This window comes from Panthera uncia, chromosome D1, assembly GCF_023721935.1.
Source record: "Panthera uncia isolate 11264 chromosome D1, Puncia_PCG_1.0, whole genome shotgun sequence".
Lineage (NCBI taxonomy): Eukaryota > Metazoa > Chordata > Mammalia > Carnivora > Felidae > Panthera > Panthera uncia.
The window spans coordinates 24,763,276-24,785,661 of record NC_064808.1 but is presented as its reverse complement, the minus strand read 5'-3'; the positions used below and the strand labels follow the sequence as shown (position 1 = coordinate 24,785,661).

Here is a 22,386-nt window from a genome sequence, read left to right as displayed (position 1 = left end):
AGGAAGGATACTCATGTAAGGAGAAACATAAAGAAAGGGAAACCAAGGAATGAGTTTCTCAGAGTTACTGAGTCCATTTGTCATAAAGGAAGATGAGTTTGAATGGCTAGGTTGTGGCCGTTGGGTTGAGTGGGTCAAGGCTACATGCAAACCCAGCACACATATTTATGCACGTGGCAGCTGGAGGCTCTGGTCTATCCACGGTGGGAACCAAGCCAGTAAAGCAGCTTCAGAATCAATTATCCACTGATGAATAGAAAGAAAGTCCATTGAGTTAGACATGCAAAGGGCAATACAATTGGCTTCAACCACAGAACGGTGCGATACATCTTGAACGATGCTACTTACAGAAGGGGAAGACGATGAACAAGTGTGTCTAGAGACTTTCAACAGACAGGACTCTTTCTGGGAAAATATCCATTTGGGATTTCAATTTGGGTTAGCTCGCCTTTCCTCTTTTTGGAGACCTGGGATAGTACAGTTAGCCACGTCTTGTCCTACAAAGATCTTGATTCTCTTTTCTTGTAGTAAAGGCCGCAGGGTGAATGTGAAGGCCCAGTATTCCAGTGTTTCCCACTGGAGTCATCTGGACCTGGTCAAATCTCTCCAGATGCAGCAGTGTGGGGGTACTTTGAGCCGGAGAGCCAGCAACAGTGATGGTGCTTGTGGGTCGATTGGTGACTCTTTCACTTAGGACTTACCATTTCAGCAGCACTTTGCAACGATTACTGGAAACAGGATATATCAATATGTCGGTGACATTTCTATACCACTCAACGTTGTACATGTTAAGTGCCAAGGACACCTCATACTTGTGTTTACGGGGAGAATGATTCACTGACATGTGCTTCTTTTTTCTTGCCCCTGAATACCTCCTGTGGCCTTCGTGGAGGTAGTATTGGATGATAAGTTTATGTGTTATATGCCCATTCACTTTGTGGCGCAAAAGAGGGCCAAAAGAGGGAAGAGGGCTGTAAGAAAAAAACAAAACAACAACGACAAGCTTTTGACCCAAGTGAGGGAGATGTGATAAAATGGTGTCCGAACCAGTGCGTTTTGTCTTTTCTCTACGATCCAGATCACGTGCATCTATAAGGAAGACAATGTGTAGGGAACGGGACCAGTCACACGTGGGCTATGTTTCTGCCTTTTTGCGAGGCTTGGGAGGCACATCGTGTTCTCATTTAGAGCCCTGCCAGACCCAGCAAAAGCAAACAAAAATTGTACCTTTCATACACTCAGTCTTTAAGTGAAAGCCACCTGCTTCTTACGATTCTCTTTTGAAGAAGCAATCGTTTGTCCCGGTTCTGCAGGCATCAATCAGTATGAACGTTTTTTCCTTCTTGTCCAGGTTTGAATATAAAAATAGTTTGTCTGTAGACCCTAAACCACCCTCAGGAGGTGGGTTAGTAAATCAGGCAATAACACCGATTTAATTCCCTCAGATACGGACTCCAGCCATAGTACAACACTTCAGCCTTCTGCAGATCCAAACACACATTCGGTGGAAGAGTCGGACAGGACAGGACCTCTTTCCGTGACGACTCGTAAGGACATAACAGCCCCTTTATTGGCCTGTGATCCTGCTTCAGCTCTGGCCCACACTGGCCTGGATACAGAGCTTGTATCCAGTTAGTACTAGGTGGCTTGGCTCAGCCCAGAGGATAAAAGGGTCTCCATTGCCGATATTTTCCTGGCGGGTTCTTTAAATCTGATTTTTCCTTCATTCTTGGTGATTTCCCTACTCAACGGCCTTATCTTAAGGAAAATAAAAAGGTTGGGGGATTCCGCTCAAGTTGATTTTCTGTCTCTAAATAGTTATGCCAGTGACACCCAAGACCACGGCTAGGATGGTGGTTTCTCTATGTTTCAACCATGTCCTTTGGTTCCCATCTTTCCTCCAGTCAAGGCAGGAGAGGGGTAGGGTTGCTTTCATAGCTGCAAAAAGATCATTTGGGCCTGGCTAATCAGAGAGAGTAGGGAAATCACCACAGCCCACAGAAGAGGGGCAAGGCATGTTGTTGACAATTAACAAAGGTGACAGGGCCTGGGAACAGAAGAGGAATGTTTGCCAGGACCTCTTCCTACTGGTAAACATCTGGTAGAAGCAATGCTAAACTCCTCAGGAGACTTAATTTCCACTATATGGACAAGGCTATCTTAGAGATCAGCCTGAAATCATTCGCAATTTCTTCACAGAATATGAAAGAAATCCAGAATTAAGAAACTCATTTCATTGCTTGCTACACATAATGGACAGAGTCCTTTTAGGCAAAGGAAAACATCAGCAAGCGTGTGCTGATCACCAAGAACGTATGTAGCACAGTGTTACGTATCAGAGGAGATGGAGATAAGCCTAAGAATGGGCCCCTCCAACGGAGGGTCTTGTATTTCCACTTTATGGCCCTGATGTCTTGTATTCCGATACTGGGATTGGGATTGGGGTGAATGTCTTCCTCCTGGTTGTGATGTGTGCTTGGTGGTGGACGTGGCTTATGGATGTGGTTTATGGAATGCCTGCACCTGTAACTCAGAGGTCAGTACCTTTCCTAGAAGGACCCAAAAGAAATCAACTCAAAACAGTCCCAGGTGATCTCAGATATGGGCAACGGTTCAACCTCAAATTGATATATGTCAGTGAAGGTCCTGTGTTTGCCCAGGCAAGCGTTTCCTGGCATTTTAGTGCAGTGATGAGAATCCTCATTCACGGGCGAGATCAAAAACCTAATACTAGATGAAAAATGGTAACTTTAATTTAATATTCTTTAGAAGGTACTGAAGTATTTCTTTGTGTAAATTTGATCCGAGTTACTCGAGCAGGTTATTCTAGATTCTAGAACTTCTTCCTTTTTTTGTCATTAGGGGCAGACTACCTGCCGCTGTCGTATTTATCGCCCTACGGTTGTGCTTCTTGACCGCAGCTAGGTACTCTTGACCATTTATAGGAGCACTGGAATTCAACCATTCCTTTTCCCCTGTCTCTATGTTCCCTGGTTTTCCCAAGCGACTTGGGCCAGGATGTTCCAGGGTGGACAAAGTCTGGGTTCAGGCTTCACCTTGTCACTTTGCCTTTGTTGATGACACTGAAAGAGAAGTTCTTAGGAGCCAGTTAAGGGACAAAACAGAATTCCGTTACACATTCCTCTCAATCAGAAGAGAGTGGCGTGCACAAACTACAGTATTCCTCTGCACCTACCCATTGGGCACTGCGATAGTTAGACCCCTCCTGTCAGCAGATAACAGAGGATGTGTTTCACGGCTCCAAATTAATACTGGATTCATCCCTCCTTGAAACAGAGCAAAGTAATACTCAGAGCTTCTCTACATCACATGGAGACTGGGAAGAAGATAAAGACCATCCAGTGACTTCTACTCCAACATCTAGCAGTAAGGATGGTAAAGCCCAGTTGGCTCCAGCTCTTGCTAAAAATCAATAAATTATGGATGTCTTTGCAGTGTCTTTGGTGGAGGCACATCAGTTGACTGCTGCTATGCTGTCACTTCTGATCAGAAGGTGTGGCTGGTGATGGCTCTTTGATTTTTCTGCTTTGTAGACCTCTTAGAAGCTACTGTCTGTACATTGAGTGCAAACCGTATTTCTTTCTTAGTCCTAAAGGTCAGGCTTCTTAAGCTGGGGAATTAGTGGCGTGGTCTTAAAATAACATATTGCTTATATATGGTTTGCAATCGGAGTAAAGGTCTGAATGCTATCACTTTCTATTTCCCTTTCATTGATAACATTATTTTGCCGTTCATCATCTGGACATAAATCCATGGTGCTAGCGACTGAGGAGCAGTGCCCTTATGGCAAAGGAAAGAATAATCAAAGCGTCGGGTCTTTGAAACCTTGCATTTGCTACTCCATTTGCGGGCAGCATGATTTTACTTTTCAGTTCAGTGATGTGTTTTTTCCACTTCACCCGTGGTGGGTCTAACTGAGTAAGAGCTCAAGATTATCTAGTCCCTGAATTGACTTGAAGGCCACAGTTAGTTGTAGTGGCATAAACCTAACTTCGATCATCCGGGCAGGTGTTGCAACAAATGCCCCTTCTAGGTATGGGGATCACCGAAATCTCTTCCGTAGATGTCCAGGTGATGCCAATTGCAAAATATTGCTTCCCTTCGATGGTATAAGGAAGTACATGGTCTTTTGCTCTGTACTCATGAATAACGAACGGAAAGCTTTTGTAGCATTAGACCATTCTGAAGACAGGCATCTGCTGGGTGGCAGCCTCACAAATGTGGGTTTACCATTGATTCCGCCTCCACACAGATAGGACTGATGGCAAAGGTGGAAGAAGAAGTGGACGTCTTCCTGAAGACTCAGCTACTTCAGTGGAAAGTTATATTTCTCAGTCCCCAGCCACAAAGGAACTCAGGACCCTCATCCCAGTGACCCCTGCTAAGACGGGGGTCCCTGAAGTTACTGAAGTTAATATTGTTGGAGATTCCGACTCTAATGTTGATCGTTTCTTTTCAGGTAACTTGGCCATTTGTTATCTGGTTTGATTTTTCTACAGAGAGAAACAACGCGTGCTTGAATACTGCGGGGGACATTTTCTGTGTAGGCTGTGATTAGGCTGATTTGTGACATGGGAATGGCTTTTATTACAGGTCATGATTCTAATGCAAATAAAGTTAGATTTAGGTTAGATAAATAATGCTTTTATTTGTCAAAGTAATCTCCATTTATTTTTGTGACTTGGTTGTTATGGTAGAATTTCTTTCTTTGCTGCTAATCTCGTGATATACTAATTTGAATCATACAAAATCAATGTTGTTGTAGGTCCAAGTCGTTAAATATTAGCAATTTCATTTGATTCAACTAAGATATGCTACCTGTTTAGTAAGGGTTTACCTAACATGTGAATAATGTCCATATGCTAATGTCTTTGCTCTGAAATTATTATCTCTACTGGTGATGGATTGGCAAATTTTGCTTTCGGTGAAGGGCTTGTAGCCAAACCTACTTATGATTCACACCTCAAACTTTATGAGTTAATCTACTAATTATGAATAGGCACGATTTCTCTTGTTGTAATGGCAAAGAGAGGACTAAAGATGACTTATTCAATTAAGTTGGACCCAGACCCGAAAGGAGCGTGAGACTTCTTTTCTCAAATAACAGTCTCCCCTGCTTCTCCCTCGCTTTGTTCCCCTATTTGCATTAAGAAACTTACACTGAAGAAAAGAGAACTGGAAATACCACCTCTGGCTAACAGACGAGAATTGGAATTGTTCCTCCTTGTGCCCTTCCCACTCAACCATTGAATTATACTAAATATTTGTGATTAAAAAAACATATATATATATACATATATATATATGTATATATATACACACATATATATGTATATATGTATATATATATATATACATATACACACACAAATAAATATATAAATTTATTTATTTATAGCAAGATCTTTCTCTCCTTCCTCTCAAAAAGAATAAATCTTATGAGAACCCAATATATGAAACAGATGGTATCTGTGAGGCTCTGACTGATATGGGGACAGAAGACTCAGAATACCACCTGCTTGGATTCTTTCCTCTGGGCTGCTCACCGTAGAGGTTCTGGAAAAACAAAAAACACAACAGTTTTTAAAAATACTGACTTTGGGGATATTGGTATGACAAAGCTCCTTACACCCTTTGGTTCTTTTTTTCACCACGGTTCTGTGCTCAGTTATGAAAACAATCCAAGTAGCACCGTCAGTTTTCTTCCAGAGAAATGAATCTCAGAGCAGTGCCTGGTTTCTCCCGGCAAAATAAGGCCTGTTGGGCAATTGAATGCATTTAAATTTAACATGGCAGTTTTAACGGCAATAGTAGCATAGAAGGGCTAAATAGCCTATTTGCGGGTAAATAAAACTCTTTCTGCAAAATGGATATTCACATACGCTGAGTCCTTCTGTATTCCGTGGTCAAACAGAGTTTTCATGGTTCTCCATGGATTAAATGATTAGTAAGTGATCTGTCATCCTTGGTTTTCTTCCAAACCACTCAGATACAGCTTATTTCTTCCCATACATTTTTCTCAGTCTTTATGCTTAATATTAAGAACTAAAACATTTGCACTTGTGGTCGTGGTGGCGGTGGTGATGGCGGAGATGATGATGGTGGTGGCATTGGGGCTGCTCGTATTGGCGTTTCAGCGAATGCTATTTTCAGGTATTCTAACGAAGAAACAAAGCAATCTGATTTTTCCGTACAATTATACAAGAGATTACAGGTCGCCTATTTCTGCCTTCTCAAATCAAAGACATGGTGATGATCAGATTACCTTAATCTTCATAATGGGTGACTATAGCCACTTTATGAAACCATTGTCCCTTTTGTTATTGCTGTTTGTCTTCTTTTTGCTTTGTTGTTGCTTTGCTTTTTTTTTTTTTTTTTTGAAAGATTCCAGTGTAGTGTTGGAAATGTGTGGGGAAGAGGGAGAAGAGCAGGGGTTCCCATATGCTGAATCCAAGATTTGACCTGTGGATCCAGATTGTAGCAACTCAAAAGCTTGCTTCAATCTAAAGGCCTTTTGCTGATGGATGATTGAGGGGATAGAATTATATTAACTCTTGGTGTTGAAAAATACAGATTTCGTTTTTGAAAAATATTGGGTTTTTTGAAACATACTCTAATAACCAGGTCCATATTTTTCACAGGTTAGCTATCTTCTTATTCCTTTTTCATTTGTCTTCTGACTTTTTTCTCTAAATAAGCAGTTGAGCTTTCCCTCTGAATCTTTACATAATTCAACACCAAGATCCTTTACTGCACACCAAAACCATTGTCTATTTCCTGCCTCAGAGAAAGCTCTTTAAATGGCTCATGTTCTGAGCCAGAGAGTACATCCATACCCAGTGATCACGTTTGTGTAATTCAAAGCGTATCATCTTCATTTCAAAAACACAGTATCAAGTTCCAACCTCAGACCTGAGAAGACATCATAATATTTTTGTTAGAGTATTATGGTTATTAGATTTCTATCAAAACCGCACTTCCCGTGGTCATCCTGGATGGTCTGTGCTGTCCCAGTTTCTTTACTTTTGATCAGAGCTCTAGCCTCCTCACCAGGGGGTCAAGCGATGAACAGTAATTAGTACCAATGGAGCCGTTCAAGGCTCCTTTGCCATTGCTTTTTGGTGACTCTTAAAAGCCTGAACTTGGTGAGGGGCTGTTCGACAACGCAAAAGTGAGGAAGGGCAGATTCCCTGGTTACTGGAACGTATCCCCTGTTACTGGAACAGATTCCCTGTAACAGGAACACCCAGTAACGACCCTTTTCTAATTGCTCCTTACAGAAGACCAAGACTCACCAGTTCAACCCAGTGGGAGGTCCCATACGACTCATGGATCAGAATCAGCTGGTGAGTTTGAACTACTTGAGTAATTTACTGTTATCATCATTTGAGCCTACTTAATAAAGTATGAGTCAGTGTCTCAAGAAGAGCGGTTCTCAGACTTCCTTATGCATCACTATCACAGAGAGTGCTTATTAAATCACACTGCTGATGAAAATATTATGGTGTTAGCTACAGTACCCTGTGCGGAGGGTTACGCTGAATGCTTTCCACAGGTTTCATCATTTAGTCTTGAAAACAATGCCCTGCGACAATTGTGGTTATCCCAATTTTAATCGTTATGAAATTGAGTCTCAAATCCCTTAAGCAGCGTCCTCAGTATATGGAGAAGCTGGGATCAAGCCCAGACCGTTCTTACTCCAAAACCCACGCTCTTATTAATCTGGTGTAGTGCAATGTTAAATTGAGACCCTACTTGTATTCTTCCTGATCCTTTCACACAGAAGACTCTCCTCCGGCGCCATAGTTCTCAAAGTGCAGTCCCCATCCCTGCGGCATCAGCATCACCAGGGAACTTACTAGAAAGACAAATGCTCAGGCTCTACCTCAGACCTGCTGCATCGGAAACCTTAAGGATGCGTAAAGCAGCGTAACCCCCAGAACAGGGTACCTAGCATTTACTGAGAATGTACTGTGTGCTAGGGACATCGTTCTAAACACTTCGCATGTGCTAGGTTGGACCATAGGAAACTGCCCTTTTTTTAGGTCAACAGCCAAAGAGCCACAGTTTCGTGTGGTTCATCTAATATTACCATATTTCATCATCCTACAAACCCTGTGACTTATGTAAGTACTGTTACCATCCCGTGTTACAGACAAGGACACTAAGACCCAGAGAGGGCAAGTACCATGGCTGGGTTGACATGACTGGTGAGTTGAGCGGTGGAGCCAGCTTTCAAGCCCTGGGGGTCTCATAATGCCTCTATAAGCCCGTTCTGGAGAAAGCACTCCGTAATGACCATAATTACGGCCAGGCGTGTATGATTAAGTGGATACACATTTGCCGTGACTCAGATCCCACCCATGGAAATATTACTCCAGGCAACAGAAGTCTGACATGAGGCAGGTTTACCTGTGACCGAAAATGGTGGGGCCACTGAGAGGTTGTGTGTCCCTGGTATCGTCAGTCCAGGTGATCCATGAAAACCAGGTAAATCCATATGAACCACGGTCTGTCTTTCACGCCTAAGTCGGGGCCACGGTTGCCTCCAGGCCTAAAGGTTCACACACTTAAAGCAGATATGAAGGTGGGTATTTACATGGTGCCTTGGTAATAAGCTTTTATGTAAGAGCACAGGATATAGGGGTTCATTAGAAATGTTTCTAAAATAAAGACAGAAGTCCCAAGGTCTCTAGGTTCCGTGGTTGGGGCACTTAGCAAATTAGCCTTTTTACGTTTCCTTTAAGTTTCCTTCTTAGTAAAAAGGGGACCAGGATACCTGCCTCAGTTACCTCCCAGAGTTCTCGTGAAGAACGTGAGGTATCAGGAAAATGACAAAATCTTGGAAATGATAGGGAGTTATTATTAAAACACATGCTCTCTAAAATTAAGAGGCCCCAGTTACTCCAAGTGTGATCCTTGGACCAGCCACTGGGACATCAACCTAGGAGCTGGCTGGAAATGCGGAATCCCCAGCCATCCCAGGCCTGCTGCGTCAAGGTCTGCGTTTTAACCAGACCTCCCCCCATACTGGGTGTGCACTGAAGTTTGAGAAGCTCTGTCCTGGACTGTTCTTCCCACAGTTGAGGCCAGTTGAATGATCTCTGTGCACACGTCTCAGGTTAGCTCTCATCTCCAAACTACAGTGTCAAGTGTCCCTCTTTGCAGAACTGGCTTTCCTAGCTAGCCCTACCCCGGCTGGGTTTGCAGACCTCTAGGGTGCAAGGTGAGGCCTGCTGCATCTTGTCCATCTTCTTTGGCCTTTGCTTGAAGTGAGAAGCAGGTGGGCGGGAGCGGTCTCTTTTGTCTGACTCCTGCTCCCGGTGTCTATTGTTCAAGTAGGAGGCTTCATCTTGTTGCACACACACCCCGATCTTTCCTTGCTGGGAGCGCTTTTTTTGAAAACCGAAATCAAGAGATTAAGATCCATTAGTGGCCTCCTTTTCAAATATCGAAGGCTGCTGTGAGTCCGAGAAAGACCAGTGAGAGCGTCTGCACCACCTACATGGTTTTCAAGCCCAAAGATCTCCAGGGTGCATGGCCCACATCCAGTCACCTGCACAGGTGAAAACCTGCCAGTGACCAAGGACTCTGGGAGGCGGCCGGAAAAAGCACCTTGGACTCCTTCTCAAGTTTGTAAAGTAAGAGGCCACTCTCAAAGTGACATGAGGTATGTTGAATGGCCAGAAGTCTAGTCAGAATTTGTTTTGTTCCATTTCAAGGTTAACAAAAACAGGAGATTGTATAAACAGGAGTTGGCTGCTCTAAAATAACCACCAACATCGAGATTTCACTGTCCACTCTGCACAGTCTAAAGTTTGACTGTCCTTGGAAATCTTCATGTACTTCAAGCCTGGCCATCTTCATGCGTTGCTTAGCCAAACAGACTGCCCTGATTACTTTTTTGTCTTCCCTCGGTGGACTTTTAGAATTTTGCAGTGGGTTCCCCGTTGGTAGGGGGAAATAGTTCATTTTCGTGGGATGTTTTCACATTTTGTTCTGAAGCAGTGGAGGAGGCATAAAAAACACAAGCAAAAAAAACCCAAAAAACAAAAAACAAAAAACCAAAGCATTAACTCAGGTGAGTCTCTTCACAGATGTCTTAAAAGTTTCCTTTAAAACATGATGACTCCCTCATTTTGATGAGCCTCCCGTTCGGACTTGTGGATGCTTTGTCTTGCAACACTCCCTTCCAGTTTGAGCTGTTTTGTTTGTTTCCTTGTCGTGTTTTGTAGTGGTAGAAGATATTCATTCTTCTGAAAAGGCATGTTCCAATAACATAATAGCGGGGACTCTACTAGGGTGATTTTTTTCTAGACAGAAAGGGTCATTATCCCCTAAACCCTTATTTTTTTAATATTTATGCTTGTGTCCAGGAAGACACTCACTGCAATTGTTAGATATGCTTCGGAGTTTCTGGAGCATATGAATCCTCTAGGGATCTTGTTAAGATGAAGATTCTAGTTCAGTAGGGGTGAGGCCTGCGATTCTGTATTCCTAGCAAGCTCCCACATGGGACACCTCGGCAGCTGGTGCAGGGACCCCACTTTGAGTAGCAAGGTACTGAATCAGAACGGAGCCTCTGCACACAATTCCCATCTTTGTGTCCTTCTTTAAACCTCTGTAAATGACGGTGAAGTGGATTTTATTCTCATTCCCATTCTCTGAATGAGAAAACTGAGACTTGGAGAGGGTAGCTTGACTCAGCAGACGTTGCTGGCAAGAGTTGGAGGCAGGACTCGAACCCGGGACTGCCCTGCCCTGGAGCCCAAGCTCTGAAACACTGTGCCGCACCACTGGTGAGAATTCTCCTGTTCTTGATGAAAATAACACTTCCAGACCTCAGCCTTAACCAAACCAACTTTTCTGGGGAGATGTCTTTCGTGTAACACTTTATAAATGTCTGTGGCTTGAATCTATAAATAGCTGCGCAGTGAGCAGAATGTAGAGAGGTTGGCCCTGTGTACTGCTCTGTAAGGAGCTCGTGGTCACGCATTCCAAACTTGGGTTGAGAGGTGTTGTTTCTTCCTCTCAGGACACACAAGTGGAAGTCAAGAAGGTGGGGCGAACACGACCTCCGGTCCTACGCGGAAACCTCAAATTCCAGGTAAGTTTCAATCTGTGAAGCGAAAAAAAAAGGGGGGAGGGGACTAAAACACATTCTTGGGACACCTGGGTGGCGCAGTCAGCCGAGCGTCCAACTCCAGATTTCTGCTAGGTCACGATCCCAGGGTCGTAAGATCGAGCCCCGAGGGCTCCACGCTCAGCATAAGCCTAAGGTTCTCTCTTCTCTCTCTCCCTCTGACCTTCCTTCACTCACATGTGCACTCTCTCTTTCTAAAAAAAAATAAATAAATAAATAGAAAAGCATATTCTTTGCAAGCTCAAGGGTGAACGAGAGCACTTGGTAGGAACGAATGAAACTCTCTTTTCTCTGGGACCCGTAAATTGAATGAGCTAATATTCAGACCTGTTCCTGGCCTATCCCAAAGAAGTGACACGTTAGTTACTAATGCTTCCTTCCCAAATGACTGACTCTGTGGACTTTATGCCGTATCCAGGTCCTTCCTATCCCCGCCCAGTTTCCCCTTAATTTCTGGGTTTGGGGTGAAGCGTGCGACTTTCCTCTCACACTGCAGACGGTGAGGAGATATAAGGGCCATGTGTGTGGAGTGGAGTAAAAACATTCTTCTGATCCCCAAACTGCTTTTTCTCGAGGGACAGTCTTTACTGATCCAGACAGAAGAAAGTGTCTAAATGAGTCACATTGCAGGGTGAGGAGGCTGGGACCCCTGGCTCTCCTGACCATCAAGATTTAAGGCACTTGAGGCAAATTCTTGGTCTGATTGACTTGGGCTCAAAACCGAGCATTTGGTGGGGTGGGGATGGGGGCGGATTACAAAGAAGGAACGGTTTTCCTAGGGTTGTAAATTCTCTTTTTAACCTTCCCCTCTTCAGAGGCCTCCAAGCTGAGCCTCCCTCGGGGAAATGGGAGAGTGTAGGAATCACTTCATCCCCCTGCCTCGGCTTGCCAGAGCCCTCTCTCTGAGCTGGGAGAGGAGCAAATGGAGAGACACGGCGGGCTGCTGGGGATGTGGAGGTGGCGGACGTGAAATTTGCAATATTCTTCCCTGCTCTAGCGAGGGTGAATGTGAGGCATCTCAGAGGAAAGACCAGAGAAAAGAACAGAAATGGTATCTCCTGTTGGCCTCCCCACCTCCTGATGCCACCTCCCTCCCCAAAGTCACCTAACCAGGTGGAGGTCCGGCAGAGGCAGTCCTGCCCTGGACATGGGAGGAAAACCAAGACTCTCAAAGACGAATGGATGACCTATGACTTCGCACTCTTCTTGGTTCTTGAGCTCTAGCCCATTGCACAGACACACAACCCACTTGGCAAGGGAATTGATTCAAGTTGTCAAGTCATGTTTTTATCCCATTAAAGCTTGATTTTAAGACCTGTATATAACACTTTAGTGGTCCACAAGTAATACATGATTACTGGAGACATTTTAGAAAATTCACACCAAAGGACAAAAATATAAATCATTTCTTATCTACCTCACCACCCAGAAATATGGTTACCATTTTCATATATGTCCCTCCCATCATTTAAAAATGTAATTTCTATACAAAAATGTAATTACATCATGCATGCTGTGTAGTAAGTCACCACTCCCAACTGGTTGCTCGTTAAGTTTCCAACGTCATTAAATATCCTTCTCCTGTTATCAGAGCCCATACTATAGTGAGTATACCCTAATTTATGTAACTGATCCCTTACTGTTATTTTAGGTCATTTTCAACTTTCACTAATATAAATAACACAGCAGTGAACATCTTCATAACTAATTCTGAGGCGCTGTAAATTCCCGGAAGTGTAACTGTTGGCTCAAAAGTATGCACATTTGGAAGGATGAGTTTTGCCTAATGACCACCACCCCGCCCTGTTGAATGTGCATAAGTTCAGACCTCTGCAGGAGTGTCCTTTATCTATCCACTAAGTACATGGTCCCCTTTTGTGTTTCTTCATAAAACGTAAGGTTCTTATATAGAAGAAGAATGTTCCTTTCAAGGGAAACATAAATGTCCTTTAGTCTGCTTAATAATATTGCACCAAAAGCTTTTACAAGTTTCTGCAGGTGATTCTCTGATTTTCTGGAGACACGCCTCTTCTGGAGGAACTTGAAAATTCTGACCGGTGATAAGAGTTTAAAACAAGAGGTCTGTTGGGCAGACGCCTATAGCAGAACTGTTCTAGTATTATCTGCCAGTTGGCGAGGCTGTTTGGCCAGACTCAACCTGTGGTGCTGAGTGTAGTTCTTGTTTGGACCAGGTCAATTTATAAAGTGCATTTTTGTTTTTATAAAGTGTATTTCCCAAGCTCACAGGTGTCTTTTGGTTCACTCTCACCAGAATGGCTCATCATCTTGGCCTCCCTCCTGGCCTTGGCTTTGATTCTTGCCGTCTGCATTGCTGTCAATAGTCGAAGAAGGTAAGGGGATGCACCTTGGGGCCTTTGCTTTGAAAGGACGTCACTTAAACGTGGGCTTTACGTGCTTGCTATTCAGAGTGTAGCCCCTGGAACCAGTGGCCTCGACACTCTGGGATCTTGCTAGAAATGCAGAATCTGGGGCCCCACCCAGATGTCTTGTGTCAGAATCTGTGTCTTGACAAGATTCCAGGGATTTGGGTGCAGTTCAAGAAGCCCTGCTTTTGCACATTCTTTAGATAAAACAGACACTGTGATTATTTGGAACATCACTTTTAAACAGTGTGGAATCTTTTGAGGCTCTTAATTTTTCAGGGTTGAACCCTTGGAGATTCCATCTGATGAAAGTTACAAAATATCTCACTGGGAAGGCGTAGGAGTATGTACTCATTCATTGATTGATTAAACAATATTTAGTAAATGCATCCACATTGCAAAACTCGCTGTATAAAGATCTAGGAATTGGTCATCTTCTTTAGTCTCTCTAAAGCCCACAGAACCTTCTAGAACCCTTACCTAAAATAGGCATTGGATTTCTATGGGTTTCTTATTGTTTTCGTTTGTTGTTGTTGTTGTTGTTTGTAACGATACCGTTTTCTCTTTTCTGGGAACTATAGTTGAAAGGATTTGGGTTATTGCTTAGGAAGAGCTCCCCAACAGTCTATGAAATGATGAAGAATTTTCCTTAAAAAAGTCTGAATAAAGACTGTCAAACAGCATCTGGGCTGTTTGTATAGCCTCAAAGGTCCCTCTCTCTCCCTGCCTCAACCAAGGCCTATCACGCTGGAAGTTATTTAAATAATACATATACCTGATTTAGCTGTGACCAGGCTCAAGAAGTAACACCACCTAAAGTGAAATGAATGGAAATAGTCATTCTGGCAACAGAGGACATGAATTTTGACAGGGTACATAGTATTCTACAAGTCTAAATTTCCTGCTCAAAATGCTCTAAAGATGCATTATTTTCCCCTGAGCATATGTAGAGGAACATTAAACCTTCTGTAAATGTCCCTTGAGATTGCTTCTTATACGGTATAAGAATCTTATTTCCAAGTAGGGCTACCTTTATTGTGTCACTAGATCATCTAACAGGCCAGAAAATGCCCCTAGCTTGGGGAGAAGATCTGGAGAAAATGCTAGGATGTTTCTTGTTGGCTTTTGTAAAGCAACAAACAGCTAATTCTATTGCCATGTGCAGCCCATGCAGTATCTCTCTCTGAGGAAATCAAATAATGTCACTTTACCCTGGTACGAGTTCATAAAAGTGCTGTATTAAAGTCAAGAACTGTTGCTCTCTGTACCTTTGAGAGAATAATAAAAAAATTACTCATGATAGCCAATTGTATAAGGAACAAACACTAGGCAAAGAAATCCGAAAGACCTCCTAGAAGCCTCTCCTGACTAAATGGAAAGAGATTTTGTTTGCTGAATTTGAATAATGTGACTTGAGGGAGCCCTTACAAAGAGTCTTTATACTCTCCCTCAGCCTTCTTGTTTTCTCTTAGATTACTTTTGCTCAATTAAAGATGAATTTCCCATTGTTGAAAATGAGTCCTTTTGTTCCAGGGCCTAGACTGTACCCCTTCTGCTCACATATACACATATACAGCTTTGCGCATGTCGCCATAGAAACGCTGGCCCCGGATGCCGTCCATGTGGGAAATTCTTCAGAGAAACATCTCAGCTGTCTCTGAGAGCAGCTGGAGTCCGTACAGAGGGGCTGGTTAGCTCATACGTCACTCCCCATCATGTCAGCTGCAAAAAGGGGCCTCACGGCTGCCCTCCCCCTTGTCCCAAGACCGGTAGTCACCCTAGCAACAGGCAAACAGGGACACGCAGGATCCGGCACAGCGAGTATCTCACCGGGAAAGTAGCTGCTTGGACGCCTTAAATTACTATGTCCTGATTAGATAATCTAAACCAGATTTGCCACGCAGCTAAGAGGGTGGTTAACGGCTGCACGGGCCCCTTAATGTGCACTGCGTTTCTAAAGCTGCAAGCCCATTCCTAATCCTCTTAAAAGGCTGGGGCCTTTCTGCTTTGAAAGTTACATTTGAGAGAGATCCAGAATCCTATTTTCATCAAAGAAAGTTTGGTGGAAAGTAAAGACCTGTGACAGGCTTCCATGTATTTAGCAGACATCTTTCGAGTAGCTCCTCTGACTCCGTGCTGGCGAGGAAGAAGAGAAGACTAAAAGTGGAAAGGGTGCCGTCCCGTCCCAGAGAACCTTAAGGTTTAGGGGCAGTGTTGACTTATTGGATCTGAGTCAGCTGATTGAGAACATACTGTGTGCCAGGCACTGGTGTAGGAATTTTGGTTAAAAGACGGAAGTGGAAAAGCAGTTCGTGACGTTGGCCTGCCAGGGTTGACCGCGGGCCTCCACGACGAAGCGATCTGTGAGTCACGCCTGCTAAAGACGCCGATTTAGGGGTCCTATTATTGCTGTAGCTTTTCCTGCCTCCACGTCCTCTTTCCTTGCTGTTGCTCATGTAACCAGACTTCTTGAATTTCAGCTTTCCAATGGAAATCGTACTTCATTCCATTTCCTTAAGAGCAAACGGTTGTGTTAGGAGTCAGTTGGGTTGGTAGATAGCGGATGGGGCCCAACAGAAGTTAGGTGTCTTTCCCCTAAAGAATTGATTTGACGTGTATGAAGAGGAGAAAAAAAAAATGAGAGGACCTTATGAGACAAGGTCTCACAAACAGAAATGATTCAAGGATGTTTGTCTACTGACTGTGCAGAAAAGGCCTTCACCAGCTGTCTGCGTCAGGGGAGTAATCATCTTTTCTGTAAACAGTCATATGCCCTCTGCTTAGTAGGTCCCCTCTAGAAAGCTCCATGGTTTAGAAACGCCTTCCTTCTCTCAAGCTACAGGCAAGCTCATTGCAGTGTGTGTCCATCCAATGTCATCCTGTCCTCTGTAACAAAGCTGTCCACTAGAACTTCAGTAGTGATGGAAATGTTCTACATCTGCCCTAACTCACGACCACCAACCACTTGTGGCTCCTAAGCCCTTGACGTGTGGCTAGTTTGACTGAAGAGATGAATTTTTAACTTTGTTTACTTTTAATTGGTTTTGCATCTCAATAGCCACGTGTGGCTAGTGGCCACCATACTGAATGGCACAGCCCTAACACAATGCAAAACAAATCTCTAAATATCTTTAAGGTTTCTCAGGTGGAAGAGACCTAAGAGCAGGTGTGAAGCTACTCCCCTGTAATCTTTCAGGATACATTCCTCCATGCCCTAAATGTGTGCTACCTGGTTTCCCACCCCACCCTCTCCTGGTAAGGCCCCAGTATGTCCACCCTCTCCTGGTAAGGCCCCAGTATGGCTCCTTCCGTATCTCGTGGTCACTGTTTGCTCAGCGGATCGATGCCTGAGATTTAAGGAGAAAGAAGATGAAGAGGGATGCGATTCTATAGAGATCTCTGACCTTTGGAGTCAGAAAAATCTAAGTTGCAGATACTCTGTTTCCTGCCGTAACTAGTCGTGTAGCCTCGGACGGTACCCTTGACTTCTTGGACTCCGTCTCTGGTTTTACATAATGAAGAGGTTGGGCTGGGTGACCTCTGAAGTCTCCTCAGCTCTAGTGTTCTTTCTGAAATAACGAAGAAGAATGAAAAACTTAGAGCTTGTGTTTTTAAAGTACTTATTAATGCTTCTGAGTTGGTGAACCGTGAAGATTTTGAGAGCGTGGTGCTCTCAGAGAGGCATAGACTCTCCCGCCCTTTCCCCATACCTTGCCCTGTGCACCTCTTTCATTGGCCGCTTCTGAGTTCTATCCTCTTGTGATAAACTGGTGATGTAGTAAGTTTTAAAAAAAGGACTTATTGATGCCTAGAGCCCCGGATATTGGACTAGTTATTTATGAGAAGCATCCTGTCCTCCTGGAAGAGCCCAGATAACAGAGACACATAAATCCAAAGGGAAAGGGGGGGCAGGACAGACCCAAGCACAATATTTCTGCGCCCTACAGGTCCAGTGTTACCCACTTTTAAAATCAGCTTTGTTTAGTGGCGCCTGGGTGGCTCAGTCGGTTGAGCATCCGACTTCAGCTCAAGTCATGATCTCACAGTTTATGAGTTTGAGTCCCACGTCAGGCTCTGTGCTGCCAGTATAAGGCCTGCTTTGGAGTCTATGTCCCCTGCCCCGCCTCTGCTCTGCCCCTCCCCAGTTTGTTCTCGCCCTCTCTCTCTCTCTCTCTCATACACACACACACACACACACAAATAAACATATAAAATAAATAAATAAAATCAGCTTTGTTTAGACTAAATAATATGAATCCCAAACTCCTGCCTGTGCACCGTTTTTTACAATTATTAATCACTTTCCTACAATATTTCATTCAACTTCGAAATCACCCATTAGGTCAGCAAATGGGATTTGGTTTAATGAGACACCTTCCCTCCAAAGAACACCTGAGGTACCATTTGAGAATTTAAAATAATGCAAGCAGAGTTCCACCTTCAGCCTTCTGGGCCATCTTCACAGTAAATATAGTGACCAGGTGGAGACAGCCAGAAGAAACAAGCAAGACCCAAATTCTTATGGCTCTGGTTATATGAACAGCGACAGCCAGTGCTTCTCGAAAATTTCCTGTGTTCCAGATTCTGTCCTAAGTGCTTATCCAAGGCCTTGGCTTTGTCACCCCTTTAGTAAGGGCAACAAATAATAGCAATAATGGACTCATGTATCAGTGCTGGGCTTTGTTTCAAGGGCTTTCCACAATCCTATGAGATTGGTACTCTTAATAGCCTGATGTTACTGTTAAGAAAACTGAGGCTCAGAGAGGTTAAATGAGCTGTCCCAGGTCACATAGCAATAAGGTCTCAAAATCAAGTCCCTACCCTTGTCTATGTGGACCGCACAAGGCGCAGCCCCACAGATTTGCTCCAAAGTCCAAGCAACCCTCCCTCCGCCCCTCATCAAGCACGCATCATGCCAGAGGAGACAGGATCTACCTCCTGTTGAGGAGGTATAATTTCTATTTCCCCAAATAAGAGATTAAAGTTTATGGCCTTGGCAGTTCTAGAGGGAATGGCCCATGCTCATGAATAATAGACGCTTTGTCTCTACAACTCCAAACATCCAGCGGCAAAGAGAACAATTCCGACTTCATACTGTTTCCAAATCTCCAGATGGTTGGCAGCATGAATAGAGCTGGGCAGAGCCCAGGCTTCTGGTCATAAAGGCGTAGATTTGAATATTGACTCTGTCTGTCTGACTAGCTATGTGACCTCAGGCTAGTTGTTAAACGTCCCTGGACCTCAGTTTCCACTGCTGTGTGACTAGAATAACAGCTGCATTGCGGGATTGTGGTGAGGATTTCATGAAATTACATGTAAACCGCCTGGCATTCAGGAGGTGTCCAATAAATGCTAGCCCATTTCGCCTCTTGCCGGCCCCACTTGTAGTTGTGAGCCTCTGCAACTTGGCTTCCGTCAAGCAATCTGACTTCTAGATGTGCGGCAGGGATCCTGTTACAGGAAAGAGGAAGTATTGCATCAGGCTGGGCGGGGGAGGCAATGCTACAACACCACGACCCAACCCGGGGACACGATCAAGGTCATGCTCTTCCTTAGAAGACCTCCTTGCATTCGAATCTTAAGTAATGTTACTGAGAACCCTGGCAGCAACGGTGAACAGCTTGCCTTATATAGTTAAACCTGTGTCCAGGGTTATGGGAAGTTACCCAGTGTTAACCAGTGAAAATCAATACGGCCTTACCCTTGTAGGAAAATGTTGCATTTTTCTCAGTCCGTGCAGTAAGAACCCTGGTAAGCCGTGTCACCCGGGGAGAGGAAGTAATGGACTTGGTTGAATACCCAAATCAGAATGATGTGTAGTCATCATGTTTGTGTGCATCGAAGTCTGCAGAAGTTGCTAAAGTGCCTAAAAAAAGGCAAATGTTGCCATCGCGTAGGAGGGGGAAGGAGAATTAGAACTCAGGAGTCAGACACAGAAGGGCCGGAATCGCGATTCTTCTATGGCAGAATAACTGGGGCAAGTTAGTGCGTTTTCTGAGCCTAAGGAGCTCTTCACTTGCAATAGGGGAACAGTGCAAAAGGGGAACAATGCTGTGACCGTGGATTCTCAAACTCAGGGGTGCATCAGACCCCTGGCGGGCTTATTAAACCACAGACGTTAAACCCACTCCTGGAGTTCTCTGATTCAGTGCATCGGGGGTCGGGATGAGCATTTGCATTTCTAACAAGCTCCCAGGGGACGCTTTTGCTGCTGGTTTGGGGACTCGCTTTGAGAAGCACGGGACGGTGAAGAGTCAGTAAGACGAAACCTACTGTGACCGTCGAAAATTGTCGTGATGGTGATAGTGGTGACAATAACAATGGTGGTGTGTGTCATAGCACCTTCTCACATGATTTTTTTAAATTACTAGGTGTGGGCAGAAGAAAAAGCTGGTAATCAACAACGGTAATGGAGCGGTGGAGGAGAGAAAGGCAAGTGGACTCAACGGAGAGGCCAGCAAGTCTCAGGAGATGGTGCACTTGGTGAACAAGGAGTCCTCAGTGACCTCCGATCAGTATATGACAGCCGATGAGACGCGGAACCTGCAGAATGTGGACATGAAGATTGGGGTGTAGCACCTACACCGTGGTAACCTGGGAAAGAAATGGCAATTGGAGACACAACCAATTCGAGGAGCTGGGACACTTCACAGATGCAATGTGCTACTGATTGTTTCATTGGGGGTATTTTTTTTTAGTATAAAATTTTCTACTCCTTTTTGTTTTTGTGTTTTTTTTTTTAAGTCAGGTCCAATTTATAAAAACAGCATTGCTTTCTGAAATGAGGGCCAAATTAATAAGCCACAAAAATTTAACTGTTCCAGTTCCCACCTAGAAGCCTCCATCCCCTAGGATATGCTATGCATGGCTTCTAACAAAAGCCACCGATACATCTTTCTGATCCCCAGCCTTCCCTCCACTCCCCCACCTAGGCAACAGCCACCTGCCAAGGACATCCCACAGGACTAAGAGGGATTTGTCCCTGGGAGGAAATTTGGATGGGCCCTTATCCCCTCTCCTGCAGCCCATTCCCTGGGAATTTCTTTCCAGCGGGGTAGGGGGTCAGAATGTACTGGTTACACATCCCCTTCTACAGACCTGGAAATTTTTCAGATGCTTCTGGGGAAATACCCAAAAGGTGAAGCTATTTATCTGTAGGAACCTATTTATCTGTTTTTGAAATATTAAACCCTGGAGGTCCTTTGATCAGTATGATTCTTTTTTTTTTTTTTTTTTTTTTTGGTTACTTTTTCAGAGGCATAAAGGGTTTAAGCTGTTCATAATAAACATCTGTACTTCTTCCACCATAACCCTTTGTGCTGTGATCCTTCGGTTTTTTTAACCAGCAAGATCTGGTTCCCAAAAACTCATCAGGAAGATGCGAGAAGGTCCTCCTTGAAAGTCTTCATCTCAGAGCCACTAAGCCCCCATTCAGGTTCACTCAACCCAATCTCAACGAACATCAAGGAAGAGAGCGCTATTTTATTTCTGAGGCTTCAAAGACTTTCTCCTGTCCTAGCATTAGAATTAGGAAAGGAGAAGCTTCAGCTGCCTTTATGTGCCAATGGCCATTGTTTTTCTGCCCTGAAAAGGCTGTGAAAAGTGACCTTATGGTGCATGACCTACCATTCGTGGCACCCCATTTCATAGACACCCAAGTGCTGTCCAAAACCAATATGGAAGTACCTTTTGATCTCTTGTAGTTAAAAGAGAAGTCAATGGATATGAAAGAGAGTCCAACAGAGGGTAGCCAACTGATTGGCACAGGTTGGGGAAGAGGGGAGAGAGCTGTGTAGATCCTGTTTGAGTATTTTTATGGCTGTATTTGTTTATACTCTAACAAGCCAGTCGTCTTCCCCTGATGCAGTTGCTACTCAGGGTAAGTCAAGTGCCTGGGAAGTTGCTCAGAAGGTTACAGGTCTTCCTACCATTGGAATCTTAGCACTAGATAGGCAGGTGTCTGACCAAATAAGAGAATAATGGCTTTATCCCTTGCTTGGTGGTCTATATTCATAAGTTGAGAAGGTCCCATTGGTCCTGGAACTTCCAAAGGTGACTTGTAATAGGAGCAATTGTAATAGAAGCAATTGAATCTATAAAGAACTCCTATAAAATGGGACCTCTTACCTTATGCTTCCGTAGAAAGTCATCTGTTGCCAAACTGATGTTTAACTGGCAATGTTTCTAAGACAGAAAGGGAGAGAGAGAGAGAAAAGAAGAAGAGGAAGAAGAAGAAAAGAAGAGGAAGAAGAGGAGGAGGAAGGAGGAGGAGGAGGGAGAGGGAGAGGAAGGAGAAGAAAATAGCTCAGAAAATAAGTCAGGGCTGGACTTCTACATGGCGTGATTATGAAGTATCTAATTTTAAAAGAGATGCCCACTTTGTGCACATTTCCAATTTCTGTTCTCCCTTATCCACCCCCATAACCTCTTCCCAATCATGATCTTTGAAAAGTCCCTTCTTCTATGTGAACATAATTGGTCAGTTCCATATCCAGCTGTCTGGTTTTCTTTTTATTTTCAAGTTGGAAGGAAGGAAATAGACATACAGCCACTCTGTTGTCACAGCCACTACTGTCCAAGTGCTCCCTGCTTTCCAAGAGCAGAGGCTTCTCTGACAGGTTCACACCAGCTCTTTAGCCACTCCGGGATCCGGTTCAGGAGAGCTATAGCAGGCTCTTGCCTGTCCCCAGATTCTCTTTGGGGCCATGGATAGTGTGAAAAGGCTCACAGCTAGGGATGATTTTCCTTTTCCAGACATTGCCAACAAATAGGCTAAGCTAAGTAATTGTTTTCTATTTCATTTTAGAATCAAATATGACTTTTCCTTTTATTATTGTT

General features: G+C 44.0%; 1 protein-coding gene across 15 annotated transcripts in view; it reads left to right on the top strand.

Moving 5' to 3' along the window:
* Window positions 1–20,800, top strand: part of CD44 (CD44 molecule (Indian blood group)) — a 93,669-nt gene extending 72,869 nt beyond the window's left edge. For 9 of the 15 annotated variants that reach the window (XM_049648255.1, XM_049648282.1, XM_049648275.1 and 6 more), the window contains 7 exons: window positions 1,446–1,547; window positions 3,298–3,396; window positions 4,274–4,480; window positions 7,302–7,367; window positions 11,057–11,128; window positions 13,437–13,515; window positions 19,920–20,800. In XM_049648255.1, coding sequence (XP_049504212.1) covers window positions 1,446–1,547; window positions 3,298–3,396; window positions 4,274–4,480; window positions 7,302–7,367; window positions 11,057–11,128; window positions 13,437–13,515; window positions 19,920–20,124 — 830 coding nt within the window. In that variant the 3' untranslated portion in view covers window positions 20,125–20,800. Of the gene's footprint in view, window positions 1–1,445; window positions 1,548–3,297; window positions 3,515–4,273; window positions 4,481–7,301; window positions 7,368–11,056; window positions 11,129–13,436; window positions 13,516–19,919 lie in introns of those variants that run through there. The other 6 variants (XM_049648340.1, XM_049648347.1, XM_049648263.1 and 3 more) reach the window with 5 other exon arrangements.
* Window positions 20,801–22,386: the final 1,586 nt, after the last annotated feature.